General features: G+C 36.4%; 1 protein-coding gene across 1 annotated transcript in view; it reads left to right on the top strand.

The window, feature by feature from the left end:
* The first annotated feature begins 87 nt into the window (after positions 1-87).
* Positions 88-20,954, top strand: part of Ak2 (Adenylate kinase 2) — a 24,229-nt gene continuing 3,362 nt past the window's right edge. Inside the window, exons 1-2 of the mRNA XM_089106674.1 lie at positions 88-271; positions 12,628-12,993. Coding sequence (XP_088962800.1) covers positions 148-271; positions 12,628-12,993 — 490 coding nt within the window. The 5' untranslated portion in view covers positions 88-147. The remainder of the gene's footprint in view (positions 272-12,627; positions 12,994-20,954) is intronic.

Here is a 20,954-nt window from a genome sequence, read left to right as displayed (position 1 = left end):
CTATTTCGCTTGCTTTTTTCTGCAAATGACATTTATTATTTGTGAACTACCGTATTAATATTCGGCAATAGCGTACAGAGAGAAAAATAGAGATAGCCTGTAGCCTATACAAAACTCATATAAAAGTCCATAATAGCCAGAGTCCTAATGGCTCCTATTTTGCAGCAAAATGAAGGAATAAATGCAATATTACTTGGTCCTCCTGGCTCTGGGAAAGGAACTCAGGCTCCTAAACTAAAAGAAAAGTTTGGAGTTTGCCATTTATCTACTGGTAAGAAGGCTAGACTGTCACACACAATAGAATAGCCTAAAACACACGTAGTCCCATCAATCTTTCCTAGGCTAATTCCTTGCAGTCAGAGTATTGAAATATTGGCAGCTTAATGCTATTTTCAATGAGGCCTATGCTAGATGATTTTTTTATGGAAAAGTTGTTTTTGGTAGATATATAGGCTAGGACTACAAAATTCAGCATACAGTCAGGGCTAGTAAGAAGAGCACTGTCCTTTATCCTTCCCCTTTTCAGGACCAAAGTACTTATATCTATACAAAATAGGCCAGGAACACTGCCAGTATTAGAAATCACTTTATAAGAGACTTGTGCCTAGGCTTGGTGTAAATTTTATTTCTGATGTGCCTAGTGGGGTAAATTTTATTTCTGATGAATATGAGAGGTAAGTTTACCCCCCCCCCCTAATGTGCAAATATAAAACCAGAATTGGTATAAATGTGGTGGGGGTAAAACTCATTTCCAACAAAAATGGTTATCATATTTGGAAAGACCATAAAAAGGCATCAAGTGGTATGTGTACTTTATTTGTAAGTCAATATTATGAATTGCCAAAAAATTACCAAAAATCTTTTCATTATCAAAGCAAAACCTTGCAAAATAGATCTTCTGCCTAAATAAAGTACAAAAAAAGTATTTTCAGCTTCACAACTTTGCTGAAGCCCAATTTATGAGGTTTCAGAGATCTACAAATACATTCGCTATATTTAGAAAAAAAAAACATTGATATACTTTAAAATTCTACTCATATAACATGAATTACATTTTTAAAACTAAAACCAGAGAAACAGAAACTGAAAATTAAGGTATAATGCTGTTTTGTAAAATTCCAATAGATATAGACCTGTCAAGTAGGTAAATTTCTTAGACTCCAAAATCAGAAGAGGGTTAACATAGTACATTGGCAATACCTTCCTGCATTATGTTTTTGACCCTGGATTCATAACTGGAAGTTTCATTTTCCTAACCTAACCCCTTTTCAAGATAGGAAAAAGTAGTTTGTCTAGAATTTTACCCATATAGGCTATCTACTCCCCATAAACACATCTTTTTTTAGACCTGAGAGTGGCTCAGGGACTGAAGAATTGGCCACAAGAAAACCAACTTTCAGATAATTTTCTGCAACACTTAAATCAAGCTAAAGGGAAAACTTACTTCAAGTGTAGAATCAGACAGTGCAAACTCCAGCATAAAATAGTCAGCCTACTTGTTTCACTGGGAAAACCATCTACTGATTTATTATGTTTCTTCTACTTTAAATTTTCTGCATTAGATTAGGGTCTAAATCAAGCAGTAATGAATAGCAAGGGTCTTGTCAAAACTTTCTTTGATATATGATTGATAGTACTCACTATACCATGCCTTTGTTGACCATTTTCAATCCCCATTTGGAGCCAAAATTTGTATTTGTATAAGCATTAAGAAAATCTTGATTGTCAGACCACTGGAGTATTTCCAAGCCAGCCTGAACATGACACACCAGAACTCAAGCCTTTTCAGCACACTGCTGGGTATGAACTATCTTGCTACAATATATATTACTGCAACTAACTCACTGCAGCACCAAACCACCTGAGGCCAGCACAGCTACACAGACTCTTCCTCCATCCCAATTCAAAAAAATATTTGGACTTGCCTATCACTTTGTGTAACCATAGATGATCTGTGGAGCAATTGGTCAGCAATATTAATTCTAGCCTAGATATCATTACACACATTCTGGTACAAGGAGGCATTAATTTTATCCCTCATAATTTCCTGATGCCATTTATTTTCACTAGGCAGACCAGGGTTCAATTTCAGATTTATGTTAAATGTAAAAAATTTACCAACTGAAAAGTGGTTGGATAGACAGATGGAATTGTCCACATGCAACTAGTAGAGGGAAATTGGTAGATGATCATTTATGTTTGTTTTTTTAACTATATGTGTCTCAAACAGTCCTTGGAAAGAACTAATAAAATTAAATGGAATATTTGATATGCAGATATTAATTGCTGAAAGCTCAGCAATCCAAGAGTTTATTTCACTGTAATTTTATTTTCAATGTTGTATGCACAAAAGAAAACATTTGTAGTATAATTTGTATTCATTAAAGTGCAAATGAAACAGTAGGCTTTAGATTTTTACAGTTAGGGGAGGGGGCAGTTGCCAAACTCTTGTTTGTAGTAATTTTGGTTCGTTTAAGTTTGATTTGTGTATTTGATTTAAGTTTTACTTGTTTTAAGATTTATTTGTTCATTCATATTAGTACCTGCTGTTTGTTTTTATTTGCTAAAATTGTTAATTCAATTTCTGGTTGTTTTAGTTTGAATTATTGTAGGAATTTATTTCTGTTGTTCTTAAATTTAATATGGCTCTTTACTTTTCTTTGAAAAACTTATTTTTGGGAAGTTTTTTTTTCATTAATTTGTTTTTGTTTTTGATTGCCTTAGTTTCAAGTTTTTCAACATCAATGTATCAAAACATCAAAGTGATTTTTTTTTTAAAAATTCCCTTAAAGTAGGCAAAAGCATATTTAGTAGCAGTTGCAAGAAGTTACAGCTGGAAGTAGTTCAATTTGCAGTTTCAACCAATCTCATTTGCAGCTACAATAGTAGCAGTAGTAGTTGTGGTCTTACTCCTTGACACTTTGCAGTTCAGAAACGAAAATTTCTCAGCATCATCTGCATTAATCAAAAAAGATATTGTCAAGTTTTCAAGTTGTAAAATCAATTTGTTTTCAAGAAAATATGTTCTTTTGACAACTACCCATTTTGTCCTTAGTATGGAACCGGGCACCATAGATGGGACAAGTGGAAACCATACTTGGGACAGACAATAAAAACGTTTATTTGATGCAAAACTCAGTTATTTAATAGAGGTAACATAGAAAATTGAAGAACAAAGCAGAGCTGTATAAAACAAGCTTAAGCCAGAAGTTGTTCCCTTGTTCAAAACATACTAAATGGTGACAAATCGAGAGGAAAGACAAAATGTCCAGCCTGTCTTTTAGTCTTTCCAGAAGGCTCAGGCTTTGGCAAGATCATAACAATTTTGGTAGAAGTATACCAATATGAAGCATCAGTGGGGATGAATTTCAAGAATGGAGCAGTCCTCTTTAAATACAGAACCTTTGCTTCTTTTTCCTCTGCCATTTCTGAAACAATTTCACCATCACTGTGGTATTTTCCTTTTTCGGTGTCCTTTTGAAGCATTAAGACAAACTCTCCTGAGTTCATAGCACCAAATTGTGGGTTTCTCTCCACTGAAGATCCTTCGTGAGCATCTGGTTTGATTGGCTCAGTCAAGTCTGAAATATCTTCTGAGCTACTTTGGCTTTCAGTGAAAAAGGACTGCCTAGGCTTTTTACTTTTTTGACAAGGGTTTTTGAGAGCTCCCTTAGATTTCCTAGTTTGTTGAAGCGAAGCATCCTCCTCAATCTTCTTCTTTTTAGGAGTTTCTATCTGTTATTTAGTAGACCTCTTTTGATCAGCCTCTTGTTTTGGCCTTTCTGGGACAAGCTTTAGGGTGTGGTTCTATTATGGCAGGCAAAAAACTCTGGGTTAAAGTGCAGGTGATTCCTGAATCATGAAGGGCTCCACCCTCCTCTTCTGATTTGAGGATAGCAAGTCTTCATCTCTGGGTTGCAATGCAGGCTTACTCAGTGGTCTATTGGTGACAACTGATGGTGAAAAATTGTCATTGACAAAAATGTCATCATTTTTAAGAGAGAAAGAATACATAATGCAAAATTTTTCAGGAAGTCTAGAAAAAAGGGGAAGGGGATAAGTATCCCCTCTGTGCCTATGCCCAGGCATTGAACATGTCCCAAGTACTAATAATTGGGATAGTGCCAAACACGGAACCTTATATGTCACTGCATTCACGTAATTTTTTTCAACAATTATGACAAAAACACTGATTCTAGTTCATAAAGATACTAATCAACAAACCAGAGCCAGTAAATAATTACTGTAAATCAAACATTTCCCAAGACAGTTCATGGAACTCCACAAAAGATTTTTGATGTCTCCTCTGAAATTTTTGATCCTTCCACAAGAAAACAAAATGGCTAATGTCAAATTCAAACTTCTGCAGATGCCATCTGATAGAGTACTTCCCTACAATTATTTGGGACTTTTTTGCTTGATGGCTTTGCTGTATGTTAAGCCTGTCCCAAGTTTGAAGGTGTCCTAAGTATAGGGCCTTCCCCCCACAAATCACTATCAACTAATGAATGAAACATAAAACAAATAAAAATTATAAAAAATAGCCAAGTCAAACTCAAAACGACCAAAAATTTTCATTACTAGGGCTGACAACCCCCATGTCTTCTCAAGACTAGAACATAATTTAGGCTTTATGAAAACAAACATGGATTGTCAGTTTAATTTACCCATACTGGTATTTATTCCTTAAAGTGTTCCTAAAAATGAGAACTTTATTATTACTATATAAGTGAGAGCTTTATGAGAACTTATTTATTACTGAATATTTATTCCTTAAAAGTGAGTAGAAAGAGGTTGTTTACTTCTTTAAGTAAAAAAAGTGAAAACATTTAAACATATTTTGTTTTCAGTAAAGCACAAGTTATGTTCTGGCCTTGAAAAGGCATGGGAGTTATCAGCCCTACTAATGTTAATTTTTGCTTGGTTTGAATTTGACTCAGCTGTTTATTCTAATTTCTGGTTGTTTTGAGTTTCAATTATTTTTTTATAATGATTTGTGGTAGTTTTATTCTTGGAGGATTACTTGGCTTTATTTCTGCCCATTTTTGGCTTAATGGAGGTCATTACTTTTCTTTGAAAAACTAATTTTGTGGAAAAAGTTTTTTTAGATTTTTTTTTTTTTTTTGACATAGTCATTTTTATGGAAAAAATAATATTCTATATCTTTTTCGTTTTTTTTATATAAGAATCCATAGTTTGGCTTGCTATTTCTATGTTGGGAGAAACTATTTCAACAATTTTTTATCCTGACACATAGTATTTTTTCATCTAATTTTATACCTCATCAAGTTGACCTGAAATATCATTCCCAAAAGATTAGCACAAGTTATGTTCTGGACTTGAAAAGGCATGGGAGTTATCAGCCCTACTAATGTTAATTTTTGCTTGGTTTGAATTTGAGTCGGCTGTTTATTCTATTTTCTGGTTTTTTTGAGTTTCAATTATTTTTTTATTGTGATTTGTGGTAGTTTTATGCTTGGATGATTACTTGGCTTTATTTCTGCCCATTTTTGTCTTAATGGAGGTCATTACTTTTCTTTGAAAAACTAATTTTGTGGAAATTTTTTTTTTTTTTTTTTTTTTTTTTTTTGACATAAGTCATTTTTATGGAAAAAATAATATTTTATATCTTTTTTGTTTTTTTTTTCTATAAGAATCCATAGTTTGGCTTGCTATTTCTATGTTGGGAGAAACTATTTCAACAATTTTTTATCCTGACACATAGTATTTTTTCATCTAATTTTATGCCTCATCAAGTTGACCTGAAATATCATTCCCAAAAGATTCTATCTATGCTTTTTGACAACCTAGATACACTTACAATCTATTTATTTATTTATTGAAAATGTAAGAGAAGAAGTAGTAATAGTAGTAGCCCCAAAACCTTCAACTTAATACTCCTAGTGATTCTCGATATATTGCTGAAGTGTCTTATTGGCGACTGCAAACACAATGCCTTTTGATTTAGTTTTTAAGTAGCATTTAGTTATATAGTATCATGGGCCGATGGCATAACTTTGGGGGTTGATATGCCCAAGATCCCGAAAGACGTAGTTGCTGGACCGTTCTACTAGGCTGAACAAGATAGTTGTCTCAAAATATTGACTGAATGTGTTTGGGAAATAAATCAGCTCAAGAGATGGGTTCATTGCCCTCCAATCTCATTTTACTCTAAGAAAGGACACTAGAACTTTTAATTTTGAATCAAATTAGCTTCTTTAAATCTTTCAATGATATTTCTTGCTATTATAGAGTGGTGCTGCCTATGATACTGCTTATATGCCTTTTGCCCCCCTAAACACTTCCTAGAAGTTTCACCTTAGTACTCTTAGCATCATTAGTTACAGTAACTGTAGTTGCAGTATTAAAAGTATACACATAGTTCCTTCTAGCTAGTTCAAAATCCACCACAACTTACTCTTAAAGGTCTAACTTAATAATATAATTTGTTCTTGAGATATTGCTTTGTCACCTTTTTGAAAGTCCACATGTTCATAGTTTGCTTTGATTTAGTTCAATGTCCACCTAAATATTTCTTATATTTGATTACTAAAGACGTTTATATATTCTCTTTGGACTGTTGGTTACAAAGTGACTGTCTCATAATTTTGATTGAATGTGTTTGGGGAAAAGAGGATATCAGGGAGGGAGGGGTTCTATTTTCCTTCCATCATGCTATGCATTTTTAATCAAATGAGCCTTCTCTAAAGTTCACAAGACCACCTCTTCATAAAAATTTTACATGCCTCTGGGGCATAGCTTACAACCCTTGCCCCCATACTCTGGGGGTTGTGTCAACCCCAATGGCCATGTAATGATATCTTTGGACTATTTTTGAACAAGTGGCTATCTCAAAATTTCTATCAGGTGCATTTAATTGCATTTCGAATCAAATGAGCCTCCTCTAAAGTTCACAAGACCACCTCTTCATAAAACTTTTACATGCCCCTGGGGCATAACTTACAATCCTTGCCCCCATACTGTGGGGGTTGTGTCAACCCCAATGACCGTATTATGATATCTTTTGACTATTTTTGAACAAGTGGTTATCTCAAAATTTCTATCGGATGCATTTGAGGAAAATATGACACGGGGGGGGGGGGGGGGTATAGCTGCCCGCTGATAAATTTGACTCTTAAAAATGCCACTTTGACTTCCAATTTCCAATCCAATGAGCCCCCTCCAAAGTTTATATGACCACCCTTTCCATAAAAACCTTAAATGTCCTTGGGGCATAACTTACAACCCTTACCCATAGGACTGTGAGGGGATTCTCATCCTCAAAGACATAATTTCTGGACTTTTAAACTACATCAAGCAAATTAACTATCTCGAAATTTTGATTGGAAGTGTTTGGGGAAATGAGGGGTGTCGGGGAAGGGGGGAGACGATGGTTGCCCTCCAATTACTTTTTACTAATAAAGAGGGCACTAACCCTTTAACCTACCAACCTAATGAGCCCTTTTCGAAGTTTCTACAATAACAAATGGCCATCTTAAAATTTCTACCAGATGCATTTTGGGAAAATATGTGTGTGTGTGTGGGAGGGGGGGGGGGTATTTGCCCTCTGATCACTTTGACTCTTAAGAAGAGCACTATAGCTTCTGATTACCAATCCAATGAGTCCTCTTTGAAGTTTATACAACCACCATTTCTATAAAAAAAAAACTTATGTGTCCCCAGGGTGTGACTTACAACCCTTGCCCTGAGGGCTATGTGCAGGGGTCATCCTCAAAGACACAATTTCTGGATCTTTCAACTACGATGAACCAAACGGTTATCTCAAAAATTGTGATTGGCTGTTTGGGGAAATGATTGGTGTACAGGGGGGAAGACTGGTTGACTTCCAATCACTTTTGACTGTTAAAATGGCCAGTAGAACTTCTGACTACCTATCAAAAGAACCCCCTTCGAGTTTGATATGACCACCCTTTCTATAAAAAACCTTATATCTCCCCAGGGTATAACTTACAACCCTTGCCCTTGGGGTTGTGGGCGGGGGAAGGGGGTTGTCATCCTTAAAGTCATAATTTATGAACCTTTAAACTATGCTGAACAAAATGGTCATCTAGAAATTTTGATTGGATGTGTCGGAGAAGTGATTGACGTGGGGGGGCTGGTTGCCCTTCATGAGCTCTTTCGAAGTTCCTATGACATTTCTTTCTATAAGAAGTGCCCTGGTCTAAAAAAAAATACAATATATTGTGCCCACATTGCTCTTTAATTAGGCAGCGCTGTCACGCTTCCTATGATATTTTATCTTGAGACTTTAATTATACATTATTGGAAGTGCCGATTAGACCAGATACCCCCCCCCCCCCAAAAAAAAAAAATCAGCCTATGGGCGTGCATGCCTTAATAGCATACAAATATATTAATAATTCTGCAGGATTAAGTCAGCAAAAGAGGCAGAATTAGGGGAACAGGGAGTGGTTAGAGGTTTGATTCCAATCCTGGATTGGCAACAGGGACTTAAAATGGTCTACCTGTAATGGAGAGGGTGGTGACTTGGTAGCCATATCTGGCAGTATGACATTGTCAAATCCTTTGCAGACCAAACTCGAGCCTTTCAGGTTTTGATGTGGGCAAGCTGATAGGTGTTTGCGGTTCCTATGCATAATCTACGTTCATTTGTCTACACTTGGTACGATTGTGGCTATTTGACATGAGTAAGCACAATGGCCAGTTTCCACAGTCTGTCTGGTATTTTCTGAACGTGGATTGCATCACCTGGCTTAAGCTGCTTTAAAGCCTTGACTGATTTGTCGTGCTGAATTTTCTGGCGTTTCTGCATTTCATTTCTTTGGTGGGTGAAATGTTCAGTCAGGACGACCTTCTTCTTTAATTGATTTGTGGTGCATGGTAGGATGGATCTTAGTTGGCAGGACAGAAGGAGTTGATCAGGAGATGCAAATCCATCATCCAGTGTATATTGGTATTCAGGTAGACCTAGGAAGGAGTTTTCTCTGTTTTCTGTTGCCTTGGTCATGAAGTTTTCTATAATCTGCACAGCCTTCTCGGTGAGTCCGTTGGATTTGGTATATCCAGGGCTGGATGTGCTCAGTGATATACCTCAGGATTTGGCAAAGCTGAGGAATTCTCTGGAGGTGAACTGAGGGCCATTGTCAGACATTAGCTGCAATGGTATGCCTTGCCAGGCAAAGTGGGCTTTAAGTTTTGTTATGACCATGTTGGACATTGTTGTAGTAAGTCTGTCCACTTTGAAGAAACGGCTGTGATAGTCGACGGTTGCTAGGAAGTTGGGGCTATTTGATTCAAACAGATCTGTAGCTATCTTTTGCCAAGGGAGTGTTTCCATACTGTGGTTTATCATCGGCTCCTTCGAGTTGCTTGGTAGGGTTGCATGTGCAACTCCTTCGAGTTGCATGAGTAGGGTTCAAAAGCCCTGTGCTTTCTAAAATCCAGAATATCATTTGTACTTCACTGAAAAAAATTATTTTGATTATTTTCACTTTTATAACTTTAAGAAATCAAAAATTAATTAAAATTTAAGGAATAAATATTAGCATATGTTTATTAAACTGACAATGCACATTCATTTGAGTTTTTTCAGTAGAGTACAAATTATATTCTGGCTTTTAGAAAGCATAAGGGTTTTTAACCCTACTCATAATAATTTCTGCTCGTTTCGAGTCTGACTCGGTTATGTATTTTAATTTCTGTTTGTTTTGAGTTTCATTTATTTATTTAGACTGATTTGTGGGAGTTGTATGCTTTGTAGATTATTTGATTATTTTTTGTTCACTTTTGGTTTAATGGAGTTCTTTACTTTTTTTTGAAAAATTCACTTTGTGGAAAAAGTTTTTTTAATTAATATTTGAAAGGAATTTATTTCAAAAAAAGAAAGTATAGACAAGAATTTACTGCATATCAGAGTAATGGAACTAGGTTTGTTATTGAGTTTTCGTCATGGGTTCTTCTTTTGATCTGATGGTTAATGTTTTTAAGAGGGTACTGGTTCGCAAACAAGGATGTTTTGACATAAACTGAGGGCCACGGAGCTTTAGGTGACGTCTTGTGATACTGAGTGAGATTTCTTCTGATTGGCCACAATACTTTCTTACTGTGCTATTTGAGATTTGGTTCCATTTGTTGTTGGGGAGAATGACGCAGGCAGTAGTGGTTGAACACTTCCAAGGCTCTCGTCTCTTCTGCTTTTATCAGCCACGTCTCAGAAGTATACAGTAGTACAGTTCAGAGAGTTGCAACTGGAACTCACAGTTTTGCTTTGGTTCAGATCTGTCACCTGCTCCATTGTGTTTTTTTTTTTTTTTTTTTTTTTTTTTTTTTTTTTTTTTTTTTTTTTAAGAAGTATAGACTTCCCAAGTCTTTGCTATGCAGGTGAAAATTCCTCTCTCTGATTCACCATCTGGCATTATAATAAAACCAAGATGTTTGGATTCCTTTATGTTTTCTTTTGGCTTGGCACCAAGTTTAACCTGGCTAGGATCAGATTGGCTGAGAACCATCTCTTTATTTTTAAGCCCACCAATTGCGAGTCCAATGGGTTAAGAGGCCTTAGATATATAGTCGATTATGCATTTTAGGCCGAGAGTGGTTGATTCCATTAAGACAATATTTTCTGCATAAACCAGATCCGTCAGAAAACCATCTGTTGATGTGAAGACAATTCCATGCTACCTGTACATAAGTCTTGGTGTCTTTGTACACGCTGAGTATTCGATGAGTTCTTGTGGTGTTCAGTCTTAAGCCATAATTCTACATAGCCCCTATCTAATGAGAAACTCAAAGTTAGCTATAAAGTCAACAAAGGTGGTGAGAAAAAATAGATAAACAATGCTGTACTGCTGTAAAATGAGGCAAATCGTCAATATCTGTTCCAGGCAGCCTTTGCCTCGTCTGAAGCATGGCTCTTAAGGACACGCGAACTCGTTGCGTTCTTTTTTTTGAATCATTATTCAAAACAATGATGTAGAAGATTTTCATGCTTCATTGGTCAGGGAGACACTCCTTTAGTTTCCACAGATTGCTTTCGAAGCCCAGTCAATCAAGATTCTTATAAAAGTAATGAAAGGTTTGGAGATAATAGGGATCGCCCTTGCCTTTTAAATAAACGGTTGGATGCTATTCCTCTCATACGTGAATCAAGATTAGGCTAAATAAGAGGCCTGCAAGGAGAAGTCATAGTAATTCTTAACCCTTAATTGAAGGAGAAGAGCAGCTTCTAAATTAAAAGGGTGACAATTTATAACAAATTGCTTGAGGGCACAAATGCATGCTGCAATCTGTATCCTGCATATTCAAATACAGCTCATGCCATATCCCTGAAATAAAGAATATGTATGATAAAAATTTTTAGTAACACGGGCCAAATCTGTTTTTGCCTGATCCTGTATTTAGCTTTTATGACTAGAATACAAAGGATGATAGGTTGTGGACCACGCAAGCACAATTGGTCGAAGAAACTCCCCCCTCCCCTACTTCATCAAAATTAATTAAATTTGGTATCAAAACACTCTTTTTGGAGTTCGTAGTGTAACATCCACTGGAAAAATTCCTCTGACACGATCCTGATAGTTGGATATGTTTGTACTTTTGCTCACAGGCATAGGTTGAAAATAGAATAGTATCTGTTTTCATTAAACAAACAATCTTCCAAATGTAAAGTTATGGCAAGGGCTTAGTTGGGGTCAAGATCCCCCAGGCCCATCAAGCAAGTTGCATAAACTTATAACTGTTATATTGTCTATTCGCCTTGAATTACTTTTTTTTCATAAGTAGACCACCCTCTTTTGCTGTGATAAGGATCCTGAATATATTGTTATTACCAGAGGCTAAACTAGACTGTAAAATATCCTGTGTAAGAGATTCGTACAAAAGACCCCTCCTAGAAGAATAATGGCCTAAACGTTTTTTTTGTATATTAGACCCCGCCCCCCTTTCTGGGAAAAAAAAAATCTAGCCCCTGTCCCTAATTGGGCTAACCCTGAACACTTTTACTGGTACCACTTTGGTCAGTAACTTTTTTTTTTTTTTTTAAACTAATTTAGTCACCATCTTTATCTCCAGTTGCATATTTTATAGTGTTAGCTGAGTACATAGGATAAAAGCATTAACAGAATATATACAAAGAGATGTAGGCTTTGACCTTTTTCTTAGCTAACGAATGATTTTTTTTTTTTGGTTAAAGGCCTAAAAAATTTCTATAAGCTTTAACATTTCCTCAAAATTCTTAAGGGAGGGGAGTTAGACTCTTCTGTTTGTAATTTTCTTTCGTAATAAATTATTTTCCTCAAAATGACAGTGTTTAATTCTTTACATTCTTGGACAGTTCAAAAATATTTACATGAAAGTTCAGAAGAACAACCTTCATTGGTTGCTCCTTAGAAGCTGAGGTATAGGTCTACTTTTATTCCTGAACAAGCTGTGGCCTTTAGCTCAGGATTTTTCAACATGGAGGTCAAGTGTGGCTGTCCTATGCGCCATAAGGCGCTGGAGGACTGAACTATAATGCATAAGCCAACGTCTAGTGATGTTTATGTTATAAAATAGGGCTTATAATTATCCTTTAATGGCAAAAAAAAAGAATAACTGTTTACTAGATTGGATGGCAATGTTTTAGTCAAGTGGTTTTCTTCTTTCCAGGGGACATGCTCAGAGCTGAAGTAAGTTCTGGATCAGAGCTTGGTAAAACTTTAAAAGGAGTAATGGATGCTGGAAAACTCGTCAGTGATGAGCTGGTTGTCAGTCTCATTGATGCCAATCTTGATAAAGCTGAGTGCCTCCGCGGTTTTTTGCTTGATGGGTTCCCAAGAACTGTTGTACAAGCTGAGAAGTTGGATAAACTCTTGGACAAGAGACATACTAAACTTGATTCTACTGTTGAGTTTAAAATTGATGACAGTTTGCTTGTGAGACGGATATGTGGAAGACTCATTCATGTTCCTAGTGGGAGGAGTTATCATGAAGAGTTTGCTCCACCAAAAGAGTCTATGAAAGATGATATTACAGGTGATTAGGGTTTAAGAGTTAGAGGGTAAAGTGTCCGTTTATCACTTAAATCCTACTAGTTTCTAGTTACGCTTATAGATTTTTTGATCAAAAAATCTTTTTGACGTAGATAATTTTGGAGACCACACTGCCTTTCCATGACGATAAATAAGAGTTCAAATAGGGATAAAATCCTTTTAATAGATAGTGATGATGATAACAGTGATAGAAATTCACCAAAATACCAGATATTTCGGTCAGATATGCAGTTACCGAAATATCTGGTATTTTTGTGAATTTCTATCACTGTTATCATCATCACTATCTATTAAAAGGATTTTATCCCTATTTGAACTTCTATTTAAAAATCTTTTTAATTTTGGAGTGTCTCAAACATTCATAGTAATTTACGATTGTCAAAAATTTTGCTTTACTGTCAGTCATTGAGGGATCTAAGACAGACAAATTTAATATTAAAAATACTTGTTTTTATTCAAGATGAAGCGCTTAAGTAATACTTGGACAATTTTACGTATTTTGATACTTTTAAGGTTTCGTTCTCGATATCTGTATTGACGTTTCAATATCTGATATCACTATTTTATTCCATAAATTGAATATTGCGGAACACTAGTTCTAATTGGTTTCTTGTGACACTATCAATCTGATACTCAGAGTGGAACACTTCCCATTTTGGCTGTCATGAAATCCAGTTTTGAAAGCACTGTTATTAACAAAGGACTGTGTCAGTCCTATGGTTTTATCAAGTAAAAAGATAGCCATTCAAAGGCAACATTGATCTTTTCAATTTTTGTATCATATATATATATATATATATATATATATATATATATATATATATATATATATATATATATATATATATATATATATATATATATATATATATATATATATATATATATATATATATATATATATATATATATATATGTAGGAACTCTCGCTAACTCAAAATTCACGGGGCCACGCGACTTACCTATAGTTCAACTTAGGCATAGATCGAGCTATAGAGATCATTCTACATAAAATTCGGTTTCTAAAGGTGATGAGCTGTAGAGGTAAAACAAATGAAAGTTTTAGTTACAGAGGTAAAAAAGATTGTTAATTTCATTCAAAGTGCCACTACAAAATTAAGATTAACTTTGTTAATATGAAATCAAGTTATTTACTGTATTTATAAACAATACTCACAGTATACATAATGAAAGAAACATGTAGAAACCCACTAATTTTCTTCTGCTTAAGACTACTGGCCATACTTGTGTCATTCACATTTTTGATTGAAACAACTTCTGAAAAAACATTATCTGGTACATTACTGTTTTTTTTTCTCTAAAAATATACTGGAAATACAAACTACAGCTTTGGCTTCTCTAGGTGCAATATCTACTGGCTCCTCTTCCTTGTTTCCGTCTATCAGAAGGAGCACTCTCATCGGTGGTTAGGGATTCTACAATTTCTTCATCAGTTAATGTGCCGATTACTGCTACTCCCTTGTCGAAAAGTGTAAATTTTTTAAATGACGGTTTCCTCTCTGACAACAGCTGCATTGTCACCTCCGCCTCGATGTCAACACTTTTGGCCCATTTTCTGTTTCAGCTTGATTTTCTGGCAGTTCGGATCCACACGACTTAAAGCAGTTGACTATTTTTTTGCTAGTTATGTTGTCCCAGCATTTGTTTGCAAATTCCATGACCTCTAGAAGTTGGTAGTTGCTGGCCTTAAAATTGTCATGTCCTGGAGATTTGGCGAAACGTTTAGCCTAATAATTGAGCCTCCAAGAGGAATGATTTTTTCTCTACGTTGTTTGAACCATTTAGTCATGCCCTCTTCTACATCAGGAAACTCAAATAATCTCTTCCTCTTACATTTAATGTTACCACTATTAGCTCGCTTTTGATTTCTATCCAGTTTTTTAAAATATTTGAAAGTGTACCTCCTGAGATGTTGTGCATAGCTGCTGTGTCTTGCTTCTCTTGCATCCCTTCATGCACCATCTTAATTATCTCTATCTTCTCACCTATCGTCAATGTTTTTACTTGTCTCTTCGCACTCATTTTCACTCGAATTCTGTCGCACAATCACCACACTACCGATGTAGACAACACGCACTCTGCAATGGAATGTAATATTCAATACTGTGACAACACTGATATACGCTTTAGTGGATGTGATTCACCGACTCGTTGCAATCTGCACACCGGAGTCTCGACTCAAAGATGTCCGCTGAAAAAAAACTTCGAGATACAGAGGTAAACTTTGACTTATAATAATTAAATTTGACTTTCCTAATTAATTTCGGGTTATAGAGGTAGTTTTCGGCGTCATTTCGACTTATAGAAAGAAAAATATAACTGCAAAATTACTTCTAGTGAAGCATGCTTTTTTATGCGACTTAGACAGGTTTTTCCAAGGGGACTGAAAATAATTCGAAATATCGAGGATTTTGAGTTATCAAGATTCAATTTATTGAAATTTGCCATGCCGTCTGACCCGTCTTCAGCATCAAGCCGTCTGAGGCCGACACAGCTGCACACACTTGTCCTCCATCCCGGATCTATTCAAAGTTTTCCTCTTTAGACTACCCCAAGGAGTTCAAATTTCTTTTAAATCTTTTCTCACAACCTCTTCCATTCTATTTGGGGACTTCCTACTTTTTTAACCCTAGATGGTTGGCCAAAAAGGACGATCTTTGTCAATCTGTTATCGTTCATCTGCAAAACGTTCTTAGCCACTTTAGCCTTTCTCTCATTATGTTCCTAAAAAGTTGGATAGAACCATATTTCATACAGCATGTTGTTTGAAATACCGTAATCAAATGGTTACTCTTAGAACTATCCGTAGACAATTCCTCTGGAAACCATCTAACAAATCCATCTAACATCTAACAACACTGATATACGCTTTAGTGGATGTGATTCACCGACTCGTTGCAATCTGCACACCGGAGTCTCGACTCAAAGATGTCCGCTGAAAAAAAACTTAGAGATACAGAGGTAAACTTTGACTTATAATAATTAAATTTGACTTTCCTAATTAATTTCGGGTTATAGAGGTAGTTTTCGGCGTCATTTCGACTTATAGAAAGAAAAATATAACTGCAAAATTACTTCTAGTGAAGCATGCTTTTTTATGCGACTTAGACAGGTTTTTCCAAGGGGACTGAAAATAATTCGAGATATCGAGAATTTTGAGTTATCAAGATTCAATTTATTGAGATTTGACATGCCGTCTGACCCGTCTTCAGCATCAAGCCTTCTGAGGCCGACACAGCTGCACACACTTGTCCTCCATCCCGGATCTATTCAAAGTTTTCCTCTTTAGACTACCCCAAGGAGTTCAAATTTCTTTTGAATCTTTTCTCACAACCTCTTCCCATTCTATTTGGGGACTTCCTACTTTTTTAACCCTAGATGGTTGGCCAAAAAGGACGATCTTTGTCAATCTGTTATCGTTCATCTGCAAAATGTTCTTAGCCACTTTAGCCTTTCTCTCATTATGTTCCTAAAAAGTTGGATAGAACCATATTTCATACAGCATGTTGTTTGAAATACCGTAATCAAATGGTTACTCTTAGAACTATCCGTAGACAATTCCTCTGGAAACCATCTAACAAATCCTCCACCATCTTCTGAAGCGCTCACGTTACAGAACCACACTTGAGCATTGTCATCACTGTAGCTTCCAATATTCCCATCTTGGTTTGCAGACTTATCTTCCTATTCTTACAAAATTTTTCCAACTGTGAAGAAACACACTGGTCCTTGGCTGTGTTACTTTTTATATCTTCACTGCTTTCACCGTTGTTACTAATAATATTACCTAGGTAAGGGAAGCTATCCACTTGATTGATCTTTGTTTTACCCTACATCACCTCTTCACCTTCATGTATTCCTGATCTAAGCGACTTAGTCTTCTTAAAGTTAATTTTCAAGCATATTCTTGCACCCTGAATTCTCAAAACCTCCAAAAAGTCATTCCTTTTTCTAACATTTTTTCTTGGATACTCAAATCATCTGCATAGTGCAAGTCTGGGGGAGTTTTGCCTTCCCATTCGATTCCATGCTCTCCTACAGCCTTTGCCGTGTTCCTTAGGAGAAAGTTCATAAAAAGAATTCATGTAAATGGGGATGGAACACAACCCTGCTTAGCACCTGATTCAATATTTAAACCCAGATACTAATCTCGTTTCTTACCTTAGCCGCTGCAATATTGTTTCTATACATAGCACTTACAGCTCTAATGTTTTTATCTGGCATATCATGCAAGAATAGGACCTTCATTATAGCTCTTCCATCGGTTGAATCAAATGTAAATAGCGACGAAGACCACACTGCCTTTCTATACAATAGGGAAATTTTGTTACAAGACAGTGGAATGCAAGCTTAAAATGAATATTTCGATCTTATATCTAAGGGCCGTCCCCAGCAAAACAAATGAAAACAGAAAATATAAACAATACTAACATAAAAATACGATCTTTAAAACTAAAATCTTTTCAAAACAGTCCTAACATCATTACTTCAGGAAAGTTCAACCAGGACTTGTACATCAAGCGAAGTTAGAATCAAACTAAATAGTAATTATTCTTTAAATAGGGATTTGGGGGTATACTCTCATAATGCCTTGTACATAATATATAATTCAAAATGATTTAACAAATTATATTTAAAAACCAGCAAATAATACCACTCAACCGGTTACGGATAGACCTTCTTGGCTGGCTTCCAAAAAGGCAAGATTAGCTTTGAAAGCTTGTTTTTAACTGTTTTTATTCTTCTTAAATGAATCGCCTTTTTTCACTTCGAACATATAGGTCGAAGTACTCATTTGAAGTTTGCATTCCGCAGTCTTGTAAAAATTCCTATTGTCCTACTTGTTGTTTTGAATCAAATGCTTATTCATAACACTGGGTAACTGCCAAAAAATCCCCAGAGGTTTCTCAGCAGATTTAGACTAACTTTGGTGTTCTGAATCCGAATATTGCATTCATTTTGCTGTATCAGATCAACTTTTTGAGATACAGCCATAGGCCTACCTGACGAGCTATACATATGCTAATATCAGGGGATTTTTAGTTCAATCGTATTTTTCTTGAAGAATATATCGATTACAACATTATGTCATTTCTCTAAAGTAGCTGCATACGTGTATGCGTGATTGCAAGGTTACTTAATTGACCCTTAGCCAATCCAATCGATTCTAAATTTCATTGTTTGACATTAAAGTGCATTTTTCTATTTCTTTCACTTTATTGATATTGCTTCGGTGCGACGGTCAAGCAGGAATGAACCTGACATTTTCTGCAACATCTGCGGAGATTACACGCTGTCAGTGGACATGAGGAAGATCGCAGGATTTGCAAAGCGCACCTATAAGGCTTACTTTGAACATCACACTGGGTGAATAAGTCTTGAGAATCGCATACGATGTGCAAGACAAATGTGGAATACCTCCGGCGGTGCACAAAGGGTGCGAAAACTTTACTGATTGTTGGGATTCCGATGGTTTGGAGGGAGTCGTTAGACCATACATAAGATTGTTACTTCTGCGCCATTATTATTACTGGCATCAACCGGAAGAATCAAAACAGCTTCCAGTGCCCCGATCCTTCCATCTGCCCGCCGTCCAGTTGCTCACTGTGAAGAAATTCCTATGTCAGCGTTCACAGAGCTTCCCGACAGCGACGATAAGGCCACCAGTGTAGACGAGGGAGGATATACAGAAGAGGAGTATAAAGCACAAAATGGTCTGCAGCCCTTTTCACAATTTGAGCTTGATGATTTGGCTTGGTATGTCAGCTTGTCGAAGGCTTCCTCCAATCTGTTGGCCTTCAGACTCGAAGAGAAAATAATTTTGGTGAAGACGTGCGTATCACTTTCTTTCGTAGAAGGCATGAGGACTATATGGACTACTTCTGGCAGACCATGTGTACTACCGAGATGTCGCCGGTCTTCTTGGTAAACTTGAAGCTTCTCAACACGATCCGAGAGATTGGCAGCTCTTCATTAACAGCAACAAGCGTTTTTTGAAAAGTGTGCTCCTCCGTAACGGGAACCAGTTCGCCTAAATCCCTCTTGTACACTCCACAACTCTCAGAGAAAAATGTAAAGCAGTGAAGCACATGCTGGACAAAACCCAATATGAGACGCATCAGTGGATCATCTGTGTCGACTTCAAGACAGTGAACTTTCTATTTGGTCAGCAGTCCGGGTTCACGAAGAACCCATGCCTTATATGTATGTGGGACAGTCAAGAAAGATCACAGCACTATGTAAAGAAAGAGTGGCTGACACCAGAGCAGTTAGTATCTGGGGCGAGAATATCGTAAACGAACCTCTTGTTGACTGAGAGAAAATATTGATCCCACCCCTACACATGAAGCTTGGATTAATGAAATAGTTCACACGCGCTCTGGACAAGGATGAGAGGTGTTTCAAATACGTGTACCAAGCCTTTCCTCGACAGACCATTGAGAAGTTGAAGGCCGGCATTTTCGATGGCCCACAGATACGACAGCTAGGGTTCGAAAAGTAATTGACACAGGGTTCGAAAATTCAATGAATACGGTAGAGTACTCCACGTGGAAATCGGTTGTGCAGGTGGTGGACAACTTCCTGGGGAACACGAAGGCAGCAAACCACGCCATACTCGTCAGCAACAGGATAGAGGCATTCCAAAGACTCGGGTGTTTGATGAGTATAAAGATGGACTTCCTGTTCTCAGAAAACCCTGGGGCGATGAGTGACGAGCAGGGAGAAAGGTTCCATCAGAGCATGTGCCAAATGAAGGAGAGGTACTAGGGAAGGTGGGACGCAGTCATGATGGCGGACTACTGCTGGTTGCTGAAGACACAACCCAGCAGCTACTCACACACGGGAATAAAAGAAACGCCAACTTATGCCGTGAACTCTAAAATTTTGAGTTTAGTTACATTGACTGTTATTTCCTGAAGAAAACGGAAAAAATCTCCTGGGGTTTCTCAGCTGATGATCTGCAGAAATTTGTTTCTTTTTTATGAAAAATAAATTTGTTAAACATTTCTGTAGCAAAAATCCTGACCTGATTGAGCGAAACCAATTCATTTTCAGACTCAGAGCATCAAAATTTGTCTAATTCAATTGGAAGACCCTGGACGATTAAAAAAAAAATATTTTTTGTTACCCAGTTTAATCTATTAAAATGAAGACTGAAGGGGTCTAATGATCCAGGCCCTTCTCAATTAGTAATCTAAGAGTGTAAATTTGGTCAGCGCATTCTCTCCCCTTTCCAAAAGCACATTGTTTTTCTTTTAAAACTTTACCTACAGCATCTCTAAGTCTAAAAAGTTTCACCATACTCAGTAATTTGCATCCCAAAGAAACCAAGCTAATGCTTCTTACTACACTCCCTCTTATCACCTTTCTTATAAAAGAGCTTAATTAACGTTTTTCTAAAATCGCTTGATGCTTCCCCCTTTTTAAAAGTTATATTCATAATCCTCACTAATTTATCTCGAACTTCTCAATTACCATATTTCAAAAACACATTTACCACACTATCGTCATATGGGGCCTTATTATTTTTAATTCTTTTAGTACTGTCTCTAACTTATATTTGCAAAATAAATCTTCTTTCACTTCAAAAGTGTCACAAATTTTTCATTCTTTTCTGTGTCATTGCCTGTAATTTTTTCATGGTTTAACACATTCCCAAAATGTTCTGCCTATCTCTCTTTAACACATTCTTCGTCAATAATTGAGGAACAGTTTCTATATTTAACTGGGACAACTTTGGATTGACTTCTCCCTCTCAATTTCTTAACATGCCAATGCAATATTTTACTATTATGCCTTCTGGCAGCAACTTTCAGATCTTTCGCAATTTTATCCATGGCCTTAACTTCACACCTCCTTAGTTTATATTTTAATGCTTTCTATACTTTCATTACATTTCTCTTATCGTCATATCATTCAAAT

The sequence above is a fragment of the Artemia sp. Qi Xiang Cuo genome, chromosome 21, assembly GCF_049724085.1.
Source record: "Artemia sp. Qi Xiang Cuo chromosome 21, ASM4972408v1, whole genome shotgun sequence".
Classification (NCBI taxonomy): domain Eukaryota; kingdom Metazoa; phylum Arthropoda; class Branchiopoda; order Anostraca; family Artemiidae; genus Artemia; species Artemia sp. Qi Xiang Cuo.
This window is presented reverse-complemented; position numbering and strand designations above follow the sequence as displayed.